The sequence below is a fragment of the Falco cherrug genome, chromosome 2, assembly GCF_023634085.1.
Source record: "Falco cherrug isolate bFalChe1 chromosome 2, bFalChe1.pri, whole genome shotgun sequence".
Taxonomy (NCBI): Eukaryota; Metazoa; Chordata; class Aves; order Falconiformes; family Falconidae; genus Falco; species Falco cherrug.
Window position 1 is genome coordinate 63,600,448 of NC_073698.1, and position 15,932 is coordinate 63,616,379.

The 15,932-nt window shown below is 44.8% G+C and overlaps 1 protein-coding gene across 1 annotated transcript in view; it reads right to left on the reverse strand.

Moving 5' to 3' along the window:
• Positions 1-14,370, reverse strand: part of RAB20 (RAB20, member RAS oncogene family) — a 28,397-nt gene extending 14,027 nt beyond the window's left edge. The window contains exon 1 of the mRNA XM_027808731.2: positions 13,990-14,370. Coding sequence (XP_027664532.2) covers positions 13,990-14,161 — 172 coding nt within the window. The 5' untranslated portion in view covers positions 14,162-14,370. The remainder of the gene's footprint in view (positions 1-13,989) is intronic.
• Between the last annotated feature and the right edge of the window lie 1,562 nt (positions 14,371-15,932).

Sequence of the window (15,932 nt, forward strand, 5' to 3'; positions counted from 1 at the left end):
TCCATCACCCCCACTTCAATGACACTTCTCTCCATCCCACCATACTCAGGAAGGTGACTGAGGCCAGTGCTGCCCCTCACACGCTGCCCCACTTCAGGGCCATCCCACAACACCAGCCAGAGTGTTTTAAGACACTGCAAAACCCTCAGTCTTCAGACATTTTCAGGGATCTTCAGACTGCTTTTACCACAGCACCAGGTCACCAGAAGCAACAGCCTTCAGCCATCAGCCTGGAAGCCTTTGAGAACAACCCTGTCACACATCCCTGGGAACACACCTTCCCACCAATCCTCACAGCCAGAGACCGTCTTCTCTCACAGCAGCTTTGTTCTATACAGGCACTGGGGCGCTACAGTATGGAGAGAGGGACCTAAGAATATTGGCCATGATTCCTTACAGAGATAAAATTAATTACTAAGCCCATATGTAGACAGTACTTCAAGCGCTATTTCCGTAAATCTTTTCTCCTACTAGAAATACTTTTAAATAACCTAGCTTTTACAAAACTGAAGTTAGTGCAAGACAGCAGCTGAATGCTGCTAGTCATCACTGTTCACCACTGGGGAAAAGAAGGTGTCTACAAGTCACAACATTATAGACTCATAGAATCATTTAGGTTGGAAAAGAAACTTAGGATCATCAAGTCCAACTTGATGACTTGGCAAAAGAAGTCATTAAAAAAGACTTGACAACTCTTTCGGTCAAGAAATCTTTCCTAATACTCAATCTAAATCTCCACTGGCACAACCTGAGGCCATCTCCTCTTGTCCTGTCACTTGTTATCTGACAGAAGAGACTGACCCTCACCTGCCTACAACCTTCTTTCAGGTAGTTGTAGGGAACCATAAGGTCTCCCCTGAGCCTCCTTTTCTCCAGGCTAAACTCCAGGCTTTACTAAGGTCCAGGTAGACAACATCCACAGCCTTTCCCTCATCTACTAGGTGGGTCACCTTGTCATAGGAGACCATGCCGGTCAAGCAGGACCTGCCTTTCATAAACCCATGCTGGCTGGGCCTGATCCCCTTGTTCTGCATGTGCTGCGTGATGGTGCTCAGGATGATCTGCTCCATAACCTTCCCCAGCACCAAGGTCAGACAGACAGGCCTGTAGTTTTCCAGATCCTCCTTCTGGCCCTTCTTGTAGATGGGCATTACGTTGGCTAACCTGCAGTCTTCTGGGACCTCCCTGGTTAGCCAGGGCTGCTGATAAATGATGGAGAGTAGCTTGGCAGATACTTCCACCAGCTCCCTCAGTTACCCTCAGATGGATTCCATCCAGTCCCACGGACTTGTGTATGTGTCCAAGTGAAGCAACAGTTCACTGACTGTTTCCTCATGGACCACAGGGAATTCATTCTGCTCCTAATCCCAGACTTCCATCTCAGGGGGCTGAGTACCTTGAGGGTAACTGGTCTTGCTCTTAAAGACTGAGGCAAAGAAGGCATTAAGTACCTCAGCCTTTTCCTCATCTTTTGTGGCAATGTTTCCCGCATTCATATTCTGAAAAACAGAGACCAGGATTCAGAAATACATATTTGAGAACTGGCAGGTTGTCTTGTCAGAAGTGACCTTGTGTCACGTTTCAAACATGTGAAATGATTCCTGCACACACAACGAGTAACACAGAGTTGCCTGTAAGGCCTTAAGAAGCTATGGTTACCGGATCAATAGCAGGCACCCACAGACGGTCTGCCCCAGCAGACACCTGGTCAATGCCTCTTATCTAGGGTTAAACTATCTTATGGTGAAATGGAACTCAGCTGTAGTAGATAACTATATGCTAGCTAGTTTATCTTTAAACCAACCTCTGCTAGCAATTTGAAAAACATTTAAGCCTTGATAAAATCTGTGAAGGCCATGATCCTGCAAACTGAATGAAAAATCTACTTTTCTATTTTCTGAAGACAAACTCACATTAGTAACATGGGACATAAATGTAGACCACTCAATAGATATTTTCATGATTTGTTTCTATATCAGTCCATTTATAGGCAGGTTCTCAATGAAGAACACATGCAGTTCATACACACATTGATTTATCCTCAAGAAAACTTCAGCTGCTTCTATTCCTTACCAAGCACCACTGGTTTCTATTCGGAAGCGAAGTCTTCTTCACAGGGTGCTTCTGCACAGTTGCAATTTGTCAAAAGCAGGAGGAAGTTCTGGTGATCTGGTGGGCTGCTTTTGGCCAGTATCAAAAGTGGGAGACTGTGCCAGATATACAGCTGCTGCCTGGGGTTTATGGGAAGCTACTTAAAACTTGTTCACCTCATTCAGATAATTTTACCACAGGATGCGTGGTTTGTGTTTTCTGAACTTGCACTGTTTAAGGTGAATACATGACTTTTACATTTCCAGCACTACTACTCCCTTTTAGTTCTGCTTCTGGCTTCTCTGCCTGCACTTTTAAGAACATATTTAGTATTTGCTGTTTAGAGGCACCAATCTGAGGATTAAAGAAATGAAAGCCACATAACAGGCACGGTAAAAATCGATGTCATCTCAATAACATTCTCCAAACTGGCACAAAGGGAGTACCACTAAAAAACGTGAACAACTCTGTTCTGGACCTTCCATTCCGAATAAGCTACAAAGAGCAATGTTACCATCGTCCAGCATCTACCCGTTCAACCCGCAGGCCATGAGGGGAAGCTACTTACTGAAAGGAACTGCCTACAGATATGCAAGCACTGCATCCTTTGGGGAAGCTACTTACTGAAAGGAACTGCCTACAGATATGCAAGCACTGCATCCTTTTCTTTCATAATTAAGGCAATGAGGTAGCATCCCTAGGTCACAAAGAGCTCTGATACTCAAAAAGAGGAGAGATGCCAACTGTTCCACTTCCATTGGTCTTCCAAGGCTTGAAGTAAAAAAAACTTGAGCAGGACAATGTGAAAGGGGCACACAGTGCTAGAACAGGAAAGGAGATAAGGTAAACAATACAAATGTGATATATATAGCTATCTGCTGTGGGAGAGAAAATTCATATCCTAAAGATAGTCTTACAGGAGCATTTGTTGTTCCTCATAAGTAATCATACCGACAGGGGTCAAAGGAACTGAGCAGTTTGAGCCATTTTCAGCTTCACAAAAGTAGAGATTTACTTTTTAAATAAGCAACAACTTGTATCAGAAGGAAGGGGGTGGGCAATGTTTGTGGAAATCACTCATTATACCAGTGGGTTGTTTGGGGTTTTTTTGTCTTAGAACACCAAAGTCTCAATTGCAGTAACCCACGAGATTTGATGATCCCTTTTACAAAACTTGGAAGATGACAACTCAACTACATAGGGCTTTTTCTTTTATTCATTTTTTAACTATAAACTGCTAATTTCTCCCTTTTCTGAATGAACCAAAATCTTTGCTTTTTTTTGAGCGCAAAAGACAGCCGGAGAATGGAAACAAATAAATAATAAACAAAAAAATGTCTAAAATATAACCAAGAGCCTTACTTCTAACTTCAGCAATTGAGAAAGCAACAACAGATTTGCACATCCAGATCACAGAGCCCACTATGAAGAACAGAAACCGGACTTCTGAGCACTTTCACAACACAAGGCATTAAACTGCATGAAGCTTCAGTCCCATCGCTGAAGTACCCTGCACAACCAGAAAGGGAAGTCAATCAGCCCAAACCCCTTGGCGAAAGGGAAATAGGAGCTCAACTGAAGGTCACTGCAACCAGGGAGCACGAGCTAAAGCAGAAATCAAAGTTGGTTGACTCCATGCAGAAAAATGATCACCCAGCCTCTTGTTTTAAGGGCTATTTCTACCGACCTACCTTTTGCTTCACATTCTTCATGAAGTGTACTCCATATTTTCCTCTTGTGCTGCCTCCCAAATTGTTTCTTTTCAGTTTCTAGTATTTTTTACAGGAAGAGCATTTCCCTGAAGGTCTAACTAAGCCATCCTTCATTTTACAGATAATGATATAATTAAGAGAAAAATAAAACCTCAAGCATTTAAATATCTAGGGTTTAATATTACACATGACTAAGAATTCCTAAGTAGTCATTAGTTGCAAAATGTAAAACAAAATTATCCTACTATTTCAGCTGTGCTGAAGACCATTATTTTTAAAATAATTACATAAGAGCAGTTGGATGGGTGGACAACATATTTTCTCTGTATTTTGCAGGAATTTCCTGAAGTACAAAAACAGTGGTTAGGAATATTAAATCACAGAACAGACGAAAGAAAAAATGTTAGTGAAACAACAGGAGAGGCTGAGGGAAAGGGAGAAGTAGCTACCTCAGATGCTTCATCATTATTGAACAAAATTATTCCAATCTTCAATTCATTAACCTGAAGACCAGAAAAAAAGGGAAAAGGAGGTATTCTCTGTAGCTGAGGGTATGACAAGTCATTTTCACAACAGAAAAAAGCAAAAACAAAAAAAGGATTTGTGAAAGGGTGGAACAGAAACAACCTAAAAGCACAAAAGCTTTTACTCATAATAACATGTTAGCCTGTTTGAGTACTAAGAGTTTTAAATGTCTCCCCTCCTGGAGTCCTGTACATGAAGTGTCCACCATGCTACAAATTAGACTGAAATGTATTTTCACTCCAACAGAATTGGTGAAAAGGCAAGAGCTCAAACACACATTTTCCTGGTTTTGCTTATCTATAAAACACTAATAAATTCAAGCTCACAAGTCTTTATGCTGTCAGCAGAGTTCTTCCATGAATGGCTCCTTGGTGGCCCAAGCAAAGCCAACTTCAATTCTAGTCTGCTTCCTAAGAGATGGAAAGATATACCACAAGAGTCACAAACACATCTGATTATTTAACTCCCTGTAAAAAAGCAATGTTAAGAAGTTCTCTGCTAGATTTGGTGTTTTTCCACGCTCAGGTAGGTTAATAGGATTAGGAAATCTTGTATGCTTACTGAGCTGGTTGTCCTAAAGGATGTTATCCTGGATCTTCTGTGGTGAAGGAGAATTCATTCAAATTAAGAGCAAAAAAAACTCATTTCCTTCGACCACCTCTGCTCTCAGCAGTAGCACTTGCATAAGCTAAGTTTAATCACCAAGTTCAGATCTCATTTCCTAGGCATATCTTCAGGTATTGCAGATGAAGTTAATAGTTAACATGACAGGCGCAGGAAAAGGAATTTATCAGAGGTTTGATGCCTTTTGATCAAATCCCAGGATGGTTTACCTGGAAGAAATCAAATCGTTCAGACTTGGGCAAGAAAATGATTCTTTCTGTTGCATGATTTTTAATGGCTTCAGATGTGTCCACCACCGACCGACTCGGCGTCCTTCTCGATGGAGACCCAAAAAAAGGTTACTTGTTTTGATATTTTGCAATAGTATAATGTGACACAGATGAGGAATTACTAATTGTACCTTCAGTTCAGGCAGTGAAACACTGCCACAGGAGAAGTCACTTGGAAGCTCACATGGCTAGTGGCTTCAACACAAGATAGTAACTGTAGTGAAGCAAACAACTCATCTATGACATAAGACATAATTGCAGCGTGAAGCTACTTAAACTAGCCTTAGCATCAGGAGCAGCTCAGCCAAGGCACTGTGAAGCTGGCTACAAGCCTCCCTGGCTTTGACATTTGTGTGCCCTAGCGTGTTATGTATGTGTGAGATGAAACAAGAAAAGTACTTGCCATACATGAGCTCTCAAAGAAGTAGTTGTAAAACCACACAGCTAACTGCTACTTACCTGTCCTGTACTTGTATTTTAAGCAGCTACCGTCACCTTCCTTCCAAAGGAAAGAGTCAAAGTTCATTGCATAGTCAATAGAACAAGACATCACAGCCCAGACTGCCTAAGTTCAGGCACCTAAACATACAATAGTTTGTTTTCCATTACGGAATGTGCCTGGGACCCCAGAAGTTACCAGACTTGAGTCAACACGAGTTTGTGCACATTCATCTCTACGTTACAGCTAACGAAGCTTTTTGCTGTTCTGCTCAACACTATTTACTCAGCTAGAGAGAGAACTACTGGGCGGAAAAATATCCCATCCCCTCCCACTCAAACTGCTGGAAGACTGGTGATTTCTTAGGCAGCTCTGGCATACATTTCACAAATACTGAAGTCAAACTGAAGAGTACAACTGGGTATTAATAACTTGCTTTCTTGCACAGAACACCTATGTGCACCTCTGCACACACCTTACTAGCAGACTAGTTTTACTGAGCGAACAATCCAGTTCTTGGACACCCTTTTGAAGTTTTCTACAATTTCTCCCACCTGCTTCTGATCCACCAGAATGATGAGTTTCCATATGTGTGCAATTTTCATCAGCGGCCTTGCCACTGCATTTACATTATTTGACCAACCACTTCTCTTGTCCATGCCTCCCTCCCTCATACATTTTCAACACTGTCACAAAGCAGTCAACACTTAAACTAACCTTTCAGCTAACAAGTCAATTTTGACAGAGGTATCTGGAAAATACACCTTTTTCTCCAGTAAGCAGGGAAGAAAGGATGCAATTCCAAAGGCACAAACTCTTCATTATGAAGATTCTCAGTACCTCTCCAACTTGGGATCCAGGGCTTTAAAACATGGATTTAAGATAGACATATTCAATCAATTCAAGGACTTCAAACTCATTTGTATCAGCCAAAGCAAGAAGCACATTTCTCACAGAAAAACAAGAACACAGACATGCACCAGAGACTAAACAAACACACATTCTTGTTCTCCCTTCCACCCTCCACTCAGATGCTATTGAAAAATAGTCGACATTAACCCCTTTCCCGCCCCCCCCCCCCCCCCCGTTTACAACATGACTCTCAAACTCAAGCCTCACTCCAGGCTAATATTGTAAAGCAAAGACAACCTTTTCCATTATAGAAGCTGAGGTGCTACCGAGGACTCCAAAGCTGCCAATGTTTGCCAAGCTGCAACGCCACCGGACTGCTTTGGACCTCAGGGTCTGACTGCACAGACCTCAGGGTCACTGGTACTATTCAGAGAGTGTCTCACTGAACCGTCAAGCAGTTTCCCACTCAGGCTAGAAGGGCACAGTCACTTTGCAAGCTATCATTAAATACCGCGTGCAAAGTGGGGATTTAATGTGGGGGCTGGAACACAGAAGTTACCGCAGACGTTCGTACGCAGCATCTATCTTGGTCTGTGTCTAGTTGTTACAACAAAGTGGCTTACCCTCCCCATTAGCTCGCCTCCCCAAGAGTCGGTACTGAAATTACACATTAGAAGCAAAATTCCTCATTCAATAAAGCAAGTTAGCCATAGCTGAATAAACAAAGTGTTACTTTTGTCTCCTGTTTCTTTTTGATGTGTATTTTTCACAATTCACTCTGTCAAGGTATTTCCATATTTTTACTTCATTTGCATATGAAAGCACTCTTTCAGCAGCACCGAGTTTGCTGCCTCTGAGTTTACTTATGTATCGTTGCATTTTTAAGTTGTGGGACACAGAAAACAGGAGTTTCTCCAGACAATTCATTATTTCTTCATACTTTTAATCACTTTCCAAGTTTTTCTGCTCTTCTCAGAAAATATACATTGCAGAAAAAAGTAACCTGGTACATTGTTTCCCAACAACAAAACCATGCTTCCAGGGATGGGCTAAAGCTAAACCATTATCCCTGCCTCTGAACCTGCTTCAGAAGCTTGAGATATGGAGCTTGCTGACAGTGAACTCTCTTCAGGGGTTTTCCCAGCATGCACAAGAGATTTTTCTCAGCAGCTACCCGTACTGCCCCTTTGAACTTCTGCTCTTAAAATTTCTTGAAAAAGAAAAAGACGTGGGGGACTATAACTGTACCCAGTAATTCCAGGGAAGCCACACTATTTGTGTATGAGGCGCTGGTCCTCAGCTGCCATTGTTGTACATGCAACAATTAAGAACAACCAATACGCAGGGGCCAACACCATATTCTGCATGATAATTTTCCCAAAGGCAACAGGCAAAAAAATCAAAGCCTCTCGGTGGCAACCGGCCCCAGAGCCATGACTCATTGGCAACAAACTTAAGGCATTTTATTCTCTGTCATTTCCGTCTCATATCTTGTTAAGCTGCCTCCTCTTGAGCACACATACACACTCAGCCACCTTCCTCACTAAATGATCCCTGATGCCCAAGACACTTTCTGAGGTGATATCCCCTAAACCCTTCCAACAAGCCACCTCCTTGATTAAAGATACCTCATCACACATTCAGCAACACCCAACCCCAACTGCTTCTCTGTCACCATTCCATCAGGCTCAGAAAGGCACATGCCTCCGAGTCCTCTTTGGCTTGGACTAACCTACCTAAACCGTCTATCTCATGAGTAGCTTCTTTTCCGCTGTTGTAATCCTCTACTTCCAAAAATCAAAACCAGCAGAACATCACAGAGTAGCTACTATCAGTCTTCACTTGTGAGGAAAATATGCCACTTAATCCAACTCTTTCTTTGTTCTGTTTCACTATGATGGAGGACCATGCTCCCTCCATCCCTACAGCCAATGTGGACGCTGGTGGCCACACAGGAAGGTTTGCCTCCGGGGCAGCACCGAGGCCAGCCCACCTGAGCTGAGTTCATACTCCAAGCACGGACCCATCCCAGGTTTCCTCTGAGAACTTCGCTGGGCCACCCCCCTTCCAGGAGAAAAACATGTGCAGAAGGAAGCGTACATCGAAACAAATAAATTCAGGGGGAGGGGGAAACTCAAAGCCTAATGAAGGGATGGAGGAACCTAACGCTTCTTACCAACTAAGCACTCACACCTAGCCCCAGAAAGCTCAGCACAGGCAGCTGGTGATCAGAGATCCAAAACTCCGAGCAGTTCACACATGCCCAGCAGCACAATCCATCAGACACCAGCAAACCAGCCACAAGAGATGTAAGCGTTTGTTACACAGATAAACTGCAGCTGACCCAAGCCACCAAAAAGCCTTTTCCAGGCTATGTTTATCTCCCTTCTCCCTACCAGCTTTGACAAGTGAAAAGTTACCAAAAAAATCTGCAGGTGCAAAATAGAGGAGTGGAGGGTGTAAAAATATGAACTGATAGCTGAGAATTCACAGAAGAAAACAGTCAAATCAGTTCTCACATGCAGACAGCTAGCTCAAGATAAAAGGAAGGAAAAGAACGGAAGTTTGCTTTCCCAGTTAACCTTCACGTTTCCCCATTATAACGCTGCATGACTATCTGTTGGTAAGTACAAAACCCAGCCTCTTTCTTAAAATACACTTACAGGATCAGAAAGTGAACTTTATGAAATACTTGTCATTAACTTACCAGTTGGCCACTAATACTATGCCAGCAACACAGGGAACATGACCACTAATAATCAAGAAATCTTGCTGCTGGGAGCACCACTTATCCGTCAGATGAACAGATGCCAATTTAGAGAGACTGAAATCTAACACACAAACAACTTTTTCCTTTTGAAATATCAAGGCATCAGAAAACATGCCTGAACACCCAAGAAGACTCCCACAACATTGTGAGCTGCAGCTAACATTAATAATTAATAAAAATATTTTATTTTTCTATATAATATATAATTGTATGTTATTGTATAATATTAAAGTATTAATAAGAAAAATAAACACATTCATATTCCAGGTTTAAAGGTGGAGCAGGACAGAGACCCTCAGAACTTCAGGATGTGTTTGCTCTGCCTGAGATAAAAAGGCTATGTGCTAGCTCAGAGCTGCGTACCATCAACACCCAGCAGGAAGTTTTGGTTTACTCCACAGTTGCTGTCAGCACTGCCTACAAGATAGATAGGTATATATATACACATACATATACATATATATAGCTTTGACATCCTGAATCTCCAGCCTTCAATCCTTTAAAGTGAGAAAGTTCTTCTGGCTGATGCTGTTGCTTACCTTCCTTAGTTCAGAAAAATACTATTTCAACCATAGTACTATGAAGGTCTCAAAGGATACACTCAAATGCTTCGGAGACTAAGCCTTCCTAAAAGTTTACAGTTTCTCTTTTTTGTATAGTTTATGCACTTTTTTTTGTACTCCTTTGCACTAACTGACCCCAATAGAGAACAGCAAATACAATTTGCAGCACCAGAATATAAGTAGTAAATAAATAATTCTCTAAACCAAGAATACAACAGCAGCCATGCTGGGTCAGACACAAGACCATCTATCCAAGACCCTGACAATGGAGAAACAGTCAAAAGCAGATGGCTAGGAAAAAAAAAGAGCATAGAAACATAGCAAGCATATGATACTTCTGCCAAGTATTTTTCCATCTGTGGCTTATTTGTCTCCTTGTGTTGAACGCAATTGCCAAATAACTTCTCTCACAATCATCAGATTGGAAAACTGGAAATGTTGAATTATTTTCTCTGAGAGCATTTACATAAAAAAATAATCAAGTCTGACAACTTCTGCACATCCATTTTACAAGACTTGCGGGTAAGAATATGAAACATGTAGACTAGACTAAGCAGCTGATTTTTCCATGATAAGGAGGGGTGTGAACCTACAGCCAAAAGAGCCCTCCCTAGAATAACTAACTGATTTGCACTTCAGGGCTGTCTTGGTAGAACAGGTCAGGTGTGCACTTCTGTGATTTACTGAGTGTTAATGATAAGAAACATACATTTTAAGCACTTTGGCAAGCAAATTTAATTCTTCCTGGAAAAAATGTGAATTTTTTCTGAATAACAGACTGAGAAGTGATGCAAGATCGAGAGTGTGATGAGTAAAAATGACACATTTTAAATAATTCAGAAGATCAGCAATTAAACTGATGTAGTACTAACATCCACACATATTTAACTTTTGATTGATCACCACTACTGCGGATATCCTCATCAATTATTAAAGTCTAATCTTGTAAAAACAAAATTCCCTATTACAGGAACAAAGCTTTGGTTTATCAAGGTTTACATTGTTACAGCCAACTGCCTAACCCATACCAGAATAACAAATAGCCAACCAAACAGAACTGAAAGTAAAATATAGGGGACTCCTATGGAGATAAACATCCCCAAAATAATGCTGGCAAGCAACAACAAAAATAAACATACATTCACATACCAAATATAACATGAACTAAGAAAATTAAAAAAGAACATGCATTCCAGTTAATCCTATATAATTGTGTATTTTACTACAGTATTGAACTAGTGTAGCAGTTACTATCAGACATCGCCTCATTTTCTAGGCAAAATCTTCCATATTTCTACATTGTACATGGTGTAAAGTACTATTGGGGTATTAAGACAGACATCTGGAGCCAGCACTCAGTATTTAGGTAGGTAAGATGGCTGCAAACATTGAACCCTACTTTTGTCATATTGTTGTGCTAAAGAATGTTTAATCTCCTGGACGATCTTTTCTTTCTGGATTCCCCTACATATCTCACACACAAGAGAAAACAATGTATCTGTATTTGATGATCCATTAACTGCTTCACAAGAATTCAGTAGTACGCAATGTCAGGTTAATAAACAGACAAAAGAGCTAAATTTTAAACTCCTCCTCACTACAAAAATTCCAAGCTTACTTGGTACCCACCTGGTAGAGATAAGACAGCGACACCACAGAAAGATAAGAGCCACAGCCCAAGGACTGCAGACACATAGCCAGCAAAAGCTTAAGGTCCACACAAAAGAAAAATAAAAAAATAAACCCACAGGCTTTTGAATCCCCTTGTTAACATCAGAGTTGCAACACCCACAAGGTCCCTTCCTTCTTCACAGGACACAAGAAAGCATATGTGTGCTCTGGGAGCTGCTATTTCTTAGAAGATTAATGAGAGCTGTTAATAGCCCAGAGCCCACGGGCCCCAACGCAGTCTAGCCTGGTCTTGGCAACTTCCATTGCTCTGCAGGAACGCAAGTCAACAGGGAGACAGTGCAAGAGTCCATACCTGCCTCTGAAACACAAGAGAGGGGATGCTGGGCTGAGTACTCGCTCCAACAACAGAGAAGAGCAAGGAAGATGCGTTATGCCACCCTCAGTACAAAACAACACTACTTCTCAACTGGCACTCTGCAAATACAGCTTCAGCAATCCTGCTACAGGATTCCAAGGCTTCCCTGCTGAGCTTGGGAAGCAGCAGGAGCTTCTACTGCAGTGCTACATAGGCAGCAGCAGCATCGGCAGTGGCCCTGCTCCAGGGTGCAGAGGGAACTCCAGCCACTGGGAAGGCAAGGAGCTCTATCCACTTGCATTGCCCTGAGACAACACAAGCCTGGGCGATTCACCTGGCATATGAAGAACCAGCTCTGGAGCTTTCCAGATCCCACGTAGAGCTGGAACCCGAATCCTCAACTAACAGTGAATAAAATACTGCAATAAGAATAAACGACTGAAAAAAGGGCTGTAAAACCAGAAGACAAAACTTTGGAGGGGCTCATTTTATCACATATGATAAAAAAAAAGCAGAAGGTCATAAGGGAAATTCTCAAAGAACAATCTCACCAAGATAACCCTCTGTTGAAGCAAAGCCCACTGCTAATCACCCACGTGGGTCTGGCCTACTAGAAACAAGCAGCAATTGCCCACAGTAAAACATGTCAATTCTAGAACTAAAGGAGATTTATTTTTTGTTAAAAAATACTGCAAAGGACATGGAAAGTGTATTTAAAACAGAACTACTGGCAGAGGGCTTTCACCATAGTAATAGATTAAGAAATGCAAAAAGCAAAAGCTCTTAACCATTTCCTCCCCCCCCTCCAAAAAGTGTTTCAGCATAACTTCGGCAGTTTCATTCCCCCCTTCCTGACACAGGAAAAGACATTTTGGACTAGATTATGACATGAAGTGACACAGCAAATGAACTTCCCTCCCAAACGTCATCAAGAGGAAACTGGAATATTGCAAGATGCTGCAGCTCCCCAAGTTTCACAAGAATATATAACCTGCATTCTCCATGTTGCCAATAACGAATTTTTACAAAATTCGGCTAAACGTGAAAACAAGGAAAATATTGAACAAGATATTTCTCACGTGAGCAATTTAACGGGAAGAATGCTCATAGACCCAATTTTTCAGGTTACTCTGGCCCTCAGCATGACAGAGCAGAGCTTCCTGACCTAATAACCAAGACCAAGATATTCATATGACCAAGACCACAAACTACTTCTCCACCCTATGCCTTCCCACGTCCTCCATCCCGGGGCTTCAAACCACAACTCGCCCTCCCTCCCGCATCCCGGAGATGCTGCCTGCAGTCACACAGTGGGCCAGACAACCCCTCACTGCCATCCCAGGGAGAAACTGCCTGCAGCCCATGCTCTCCACACATTAAATCTTTTATGTGCTGGCTCTTATTCCTGCAGGGAAAGAGCAAGCCACGTCTGAACGGTTCGGGAGCTGCCTGTATTTGAAAGTCTGACACCAGCTGGTATCAACTGGGCATTCAAAAGCACGCAGCGAGAAGAGAAGTGATGAACAGAAGCCGTAACCTCTTCAACTTCTGCCTGAATGTGCAGTCAGTCGCCGTCTGCTCGAGCCGAAGGAAGCAAACAGGCACCGCAGCCTCCCCTGTACACCCACGTTTTGCAAAGCAGGTCCAAAGACACTACAGATTAGCAGTTGTGAGGCCCCTTTTGGCCCGTCAAAAACGTGTTTCTTTTCAGACTTTGTCCTACCGCCAAACTGTTCGTTTTAGGCGACTTGGCTTTACGGTAGTACCGAAATAACGCACCGGGCAGGCAGGGCGGACGCCCCGGTGCCGGCCCCCCGCGCCGGGGCACAGCGGGGTTCACCCTCCGTCCTGCGCTCCGGGTCTCGGAAAGGCGAGGCTGTCCCGAGCGAGGCCACCCGACCGCAGCTACCCCGCACCGACAGCTCCTACGTTCGGGCCCAACCAAAACGAGGGGAACGACAAACACAGGCACAGTGACCGAAACCCGGGCGGCGTCGGCGGGCAGCCCCAGCCCGAGGCGGCGGGGAGGCAAGCGCCGCTCTCACCGGTCCCGCAGGAGCGGAGCGGAGCATCCCGCCGGCAAACACCCCCCGGGGACACGGGACACCCCCCTCCGCTCCTCCGGGCCGCACCGCACCGCACCGCGCGGGGTCTCACCTGCTGTGTCCCAGATGGAGATGTTGTACGGCCCCCACTGCTTGAGGTAGAAGGCGCCGCCGACGGTGCTGACCGTCTCCTGGAAGCGCCGCTCCATGTAGCGGTGCAGCAGGGAGGTCTTGCCCACGTTCATGTCCCCCAGCAGCACCACCTTCCCGTCCGGCTTCTTCATCGCGGCTCGGCTCGGCTCGGCCCGGTCCGTCCTGCCGGCGGTCGGCTGCCGCCCGCCTGCCCGCCCGCTTCCCTTGGGCGCCCGCCGGCCCGCTCCGCCCGGCGCGGCGGAGCCCCGGAAGCGGCGGGACAAGGCCCGCGGGCCGCCCTCCGCCGGCAGCGCAAACTTCGGGGGCTCCGCCGGAGCCGCCGCGATCCGGCCCCAGCTCCGGCTCCTCCTACCCCCGGCCCGGCCCCGCTCCTGCCCCCGCCCTCCGCCGGCGCCAGGGGGAGGGGACGCGGACGGGGAGGCGGCCAGAGCTCCGCGCACCCCCCAGCCCCCGGGCCTCCGGCTCAGCCCTGCGCCGGGGGAGCCGCGGGACTCGTCCCGGCCGCCCCGGTACCCCCACGGCAGGGCCGGATCCTGCGGGGGCGTCGGGCCGGAGCCCGGCCACGCTCAGCCTGCGGGGGATCCTGGCGCGCCCCGGGCTGCCGCAATCCTTCCAGCCGGAGATAACGAAGTAACCGGCCCCGCAGCACCCCCGGAGCCCGCCGAGCCCCAGCGGGAAACCCGCGTCCCCCGCTCCCCTCCCAGGGCGCGAAGGCAGAGGCAGAAAGTTGCTCCGAAATCGGGATGTCCCACGGGGCTGTGAGAGCTGCCAGGCACGTTGGCCTTGGTGAGAGCTAGCTGTTCTGCGGGAACTAGGGGTTATTTTCCAAGTGACAGGTCTACCCACCTTCACAGGCAATTGCCCAGCTGCTGTAATTCAGCTTAATTCCAGTTCGGGTGTCAGAACTGCCATCATTTACATCACCCAGAGACCTAGCTTATCGGTTTTGCATCAGTTCTCTTCGTGCCAAAGAAATCTGGAAAGATACTTTGATGGGAAGTAAACATGTTACAAGTTTTGGGCAAGGAAAGGGATAATGTGTAAACCAACTGGAGGGGAAACAACTGTAAACAGCATTTTTAAGATAACTTAGCCGTTATCACTTTCCTGTCCCTCCTCCCACACAGAAGTGTTCAGGTAGCAGCACTTTTCAAAATGAACGAACACGCATCCTCACTCTTGCATATCTTACATTGAAACTGCTAGAATTTTTTTAGCCAGTCTGGGTTTCGCATTTATTAGGTGTTTTGATTTTAGCTTACCTGCTAAAAAGGAATAGCTGCGTAGCAGTATTTTTTTTAAGCCATGCCCAGTTAATTTTGCTTATTCTGCTTTTACTGCCCAGATTTGTGGTTTTGCAGCTGTAGCTGGTGATAAATAATTTCAGTTCAGAATCAGGTATCCACCAGATATTAAAGCACCGGAGGTACCCAAAGAGCAAAGATGTTAAATTATTTGGGGGTGGGGGAAATTGTACGAGAGACTCAAAAATAATAATATGGGATGTGATTCAGGGCTGTGTGAAATACCATGTGAGGTGGGGGTTGTTTCACTTTCATCACTGTATGACAATATTTTGCTGTGGTGTGTGCAGCCTTTGCCTCAGATTCCTGTTTCCTGCCTGGATTCCCATCACAATCCCAGAGTTGGGAAAAAGAAGCTCACTGAATCAAAGCGATTCCCTGAAGGTGTGCAAAGCTAGCAAGTTTCTTCTGGGTGCCTGGTATGAAAGTATAGAAAGAACACACATTCTCTTCGCATGGATGCTATTTGCAAATTCCCACGTGCAATGTTACACCCTTTTGAAGCGGCAGGCACCATTTCAGAAAGAGGAAAGAAGGATCTTCTATCAGTGAGCTTAGCCCATGAAGATCTGAATCTTCAGTGTAGGTACTCTCACTT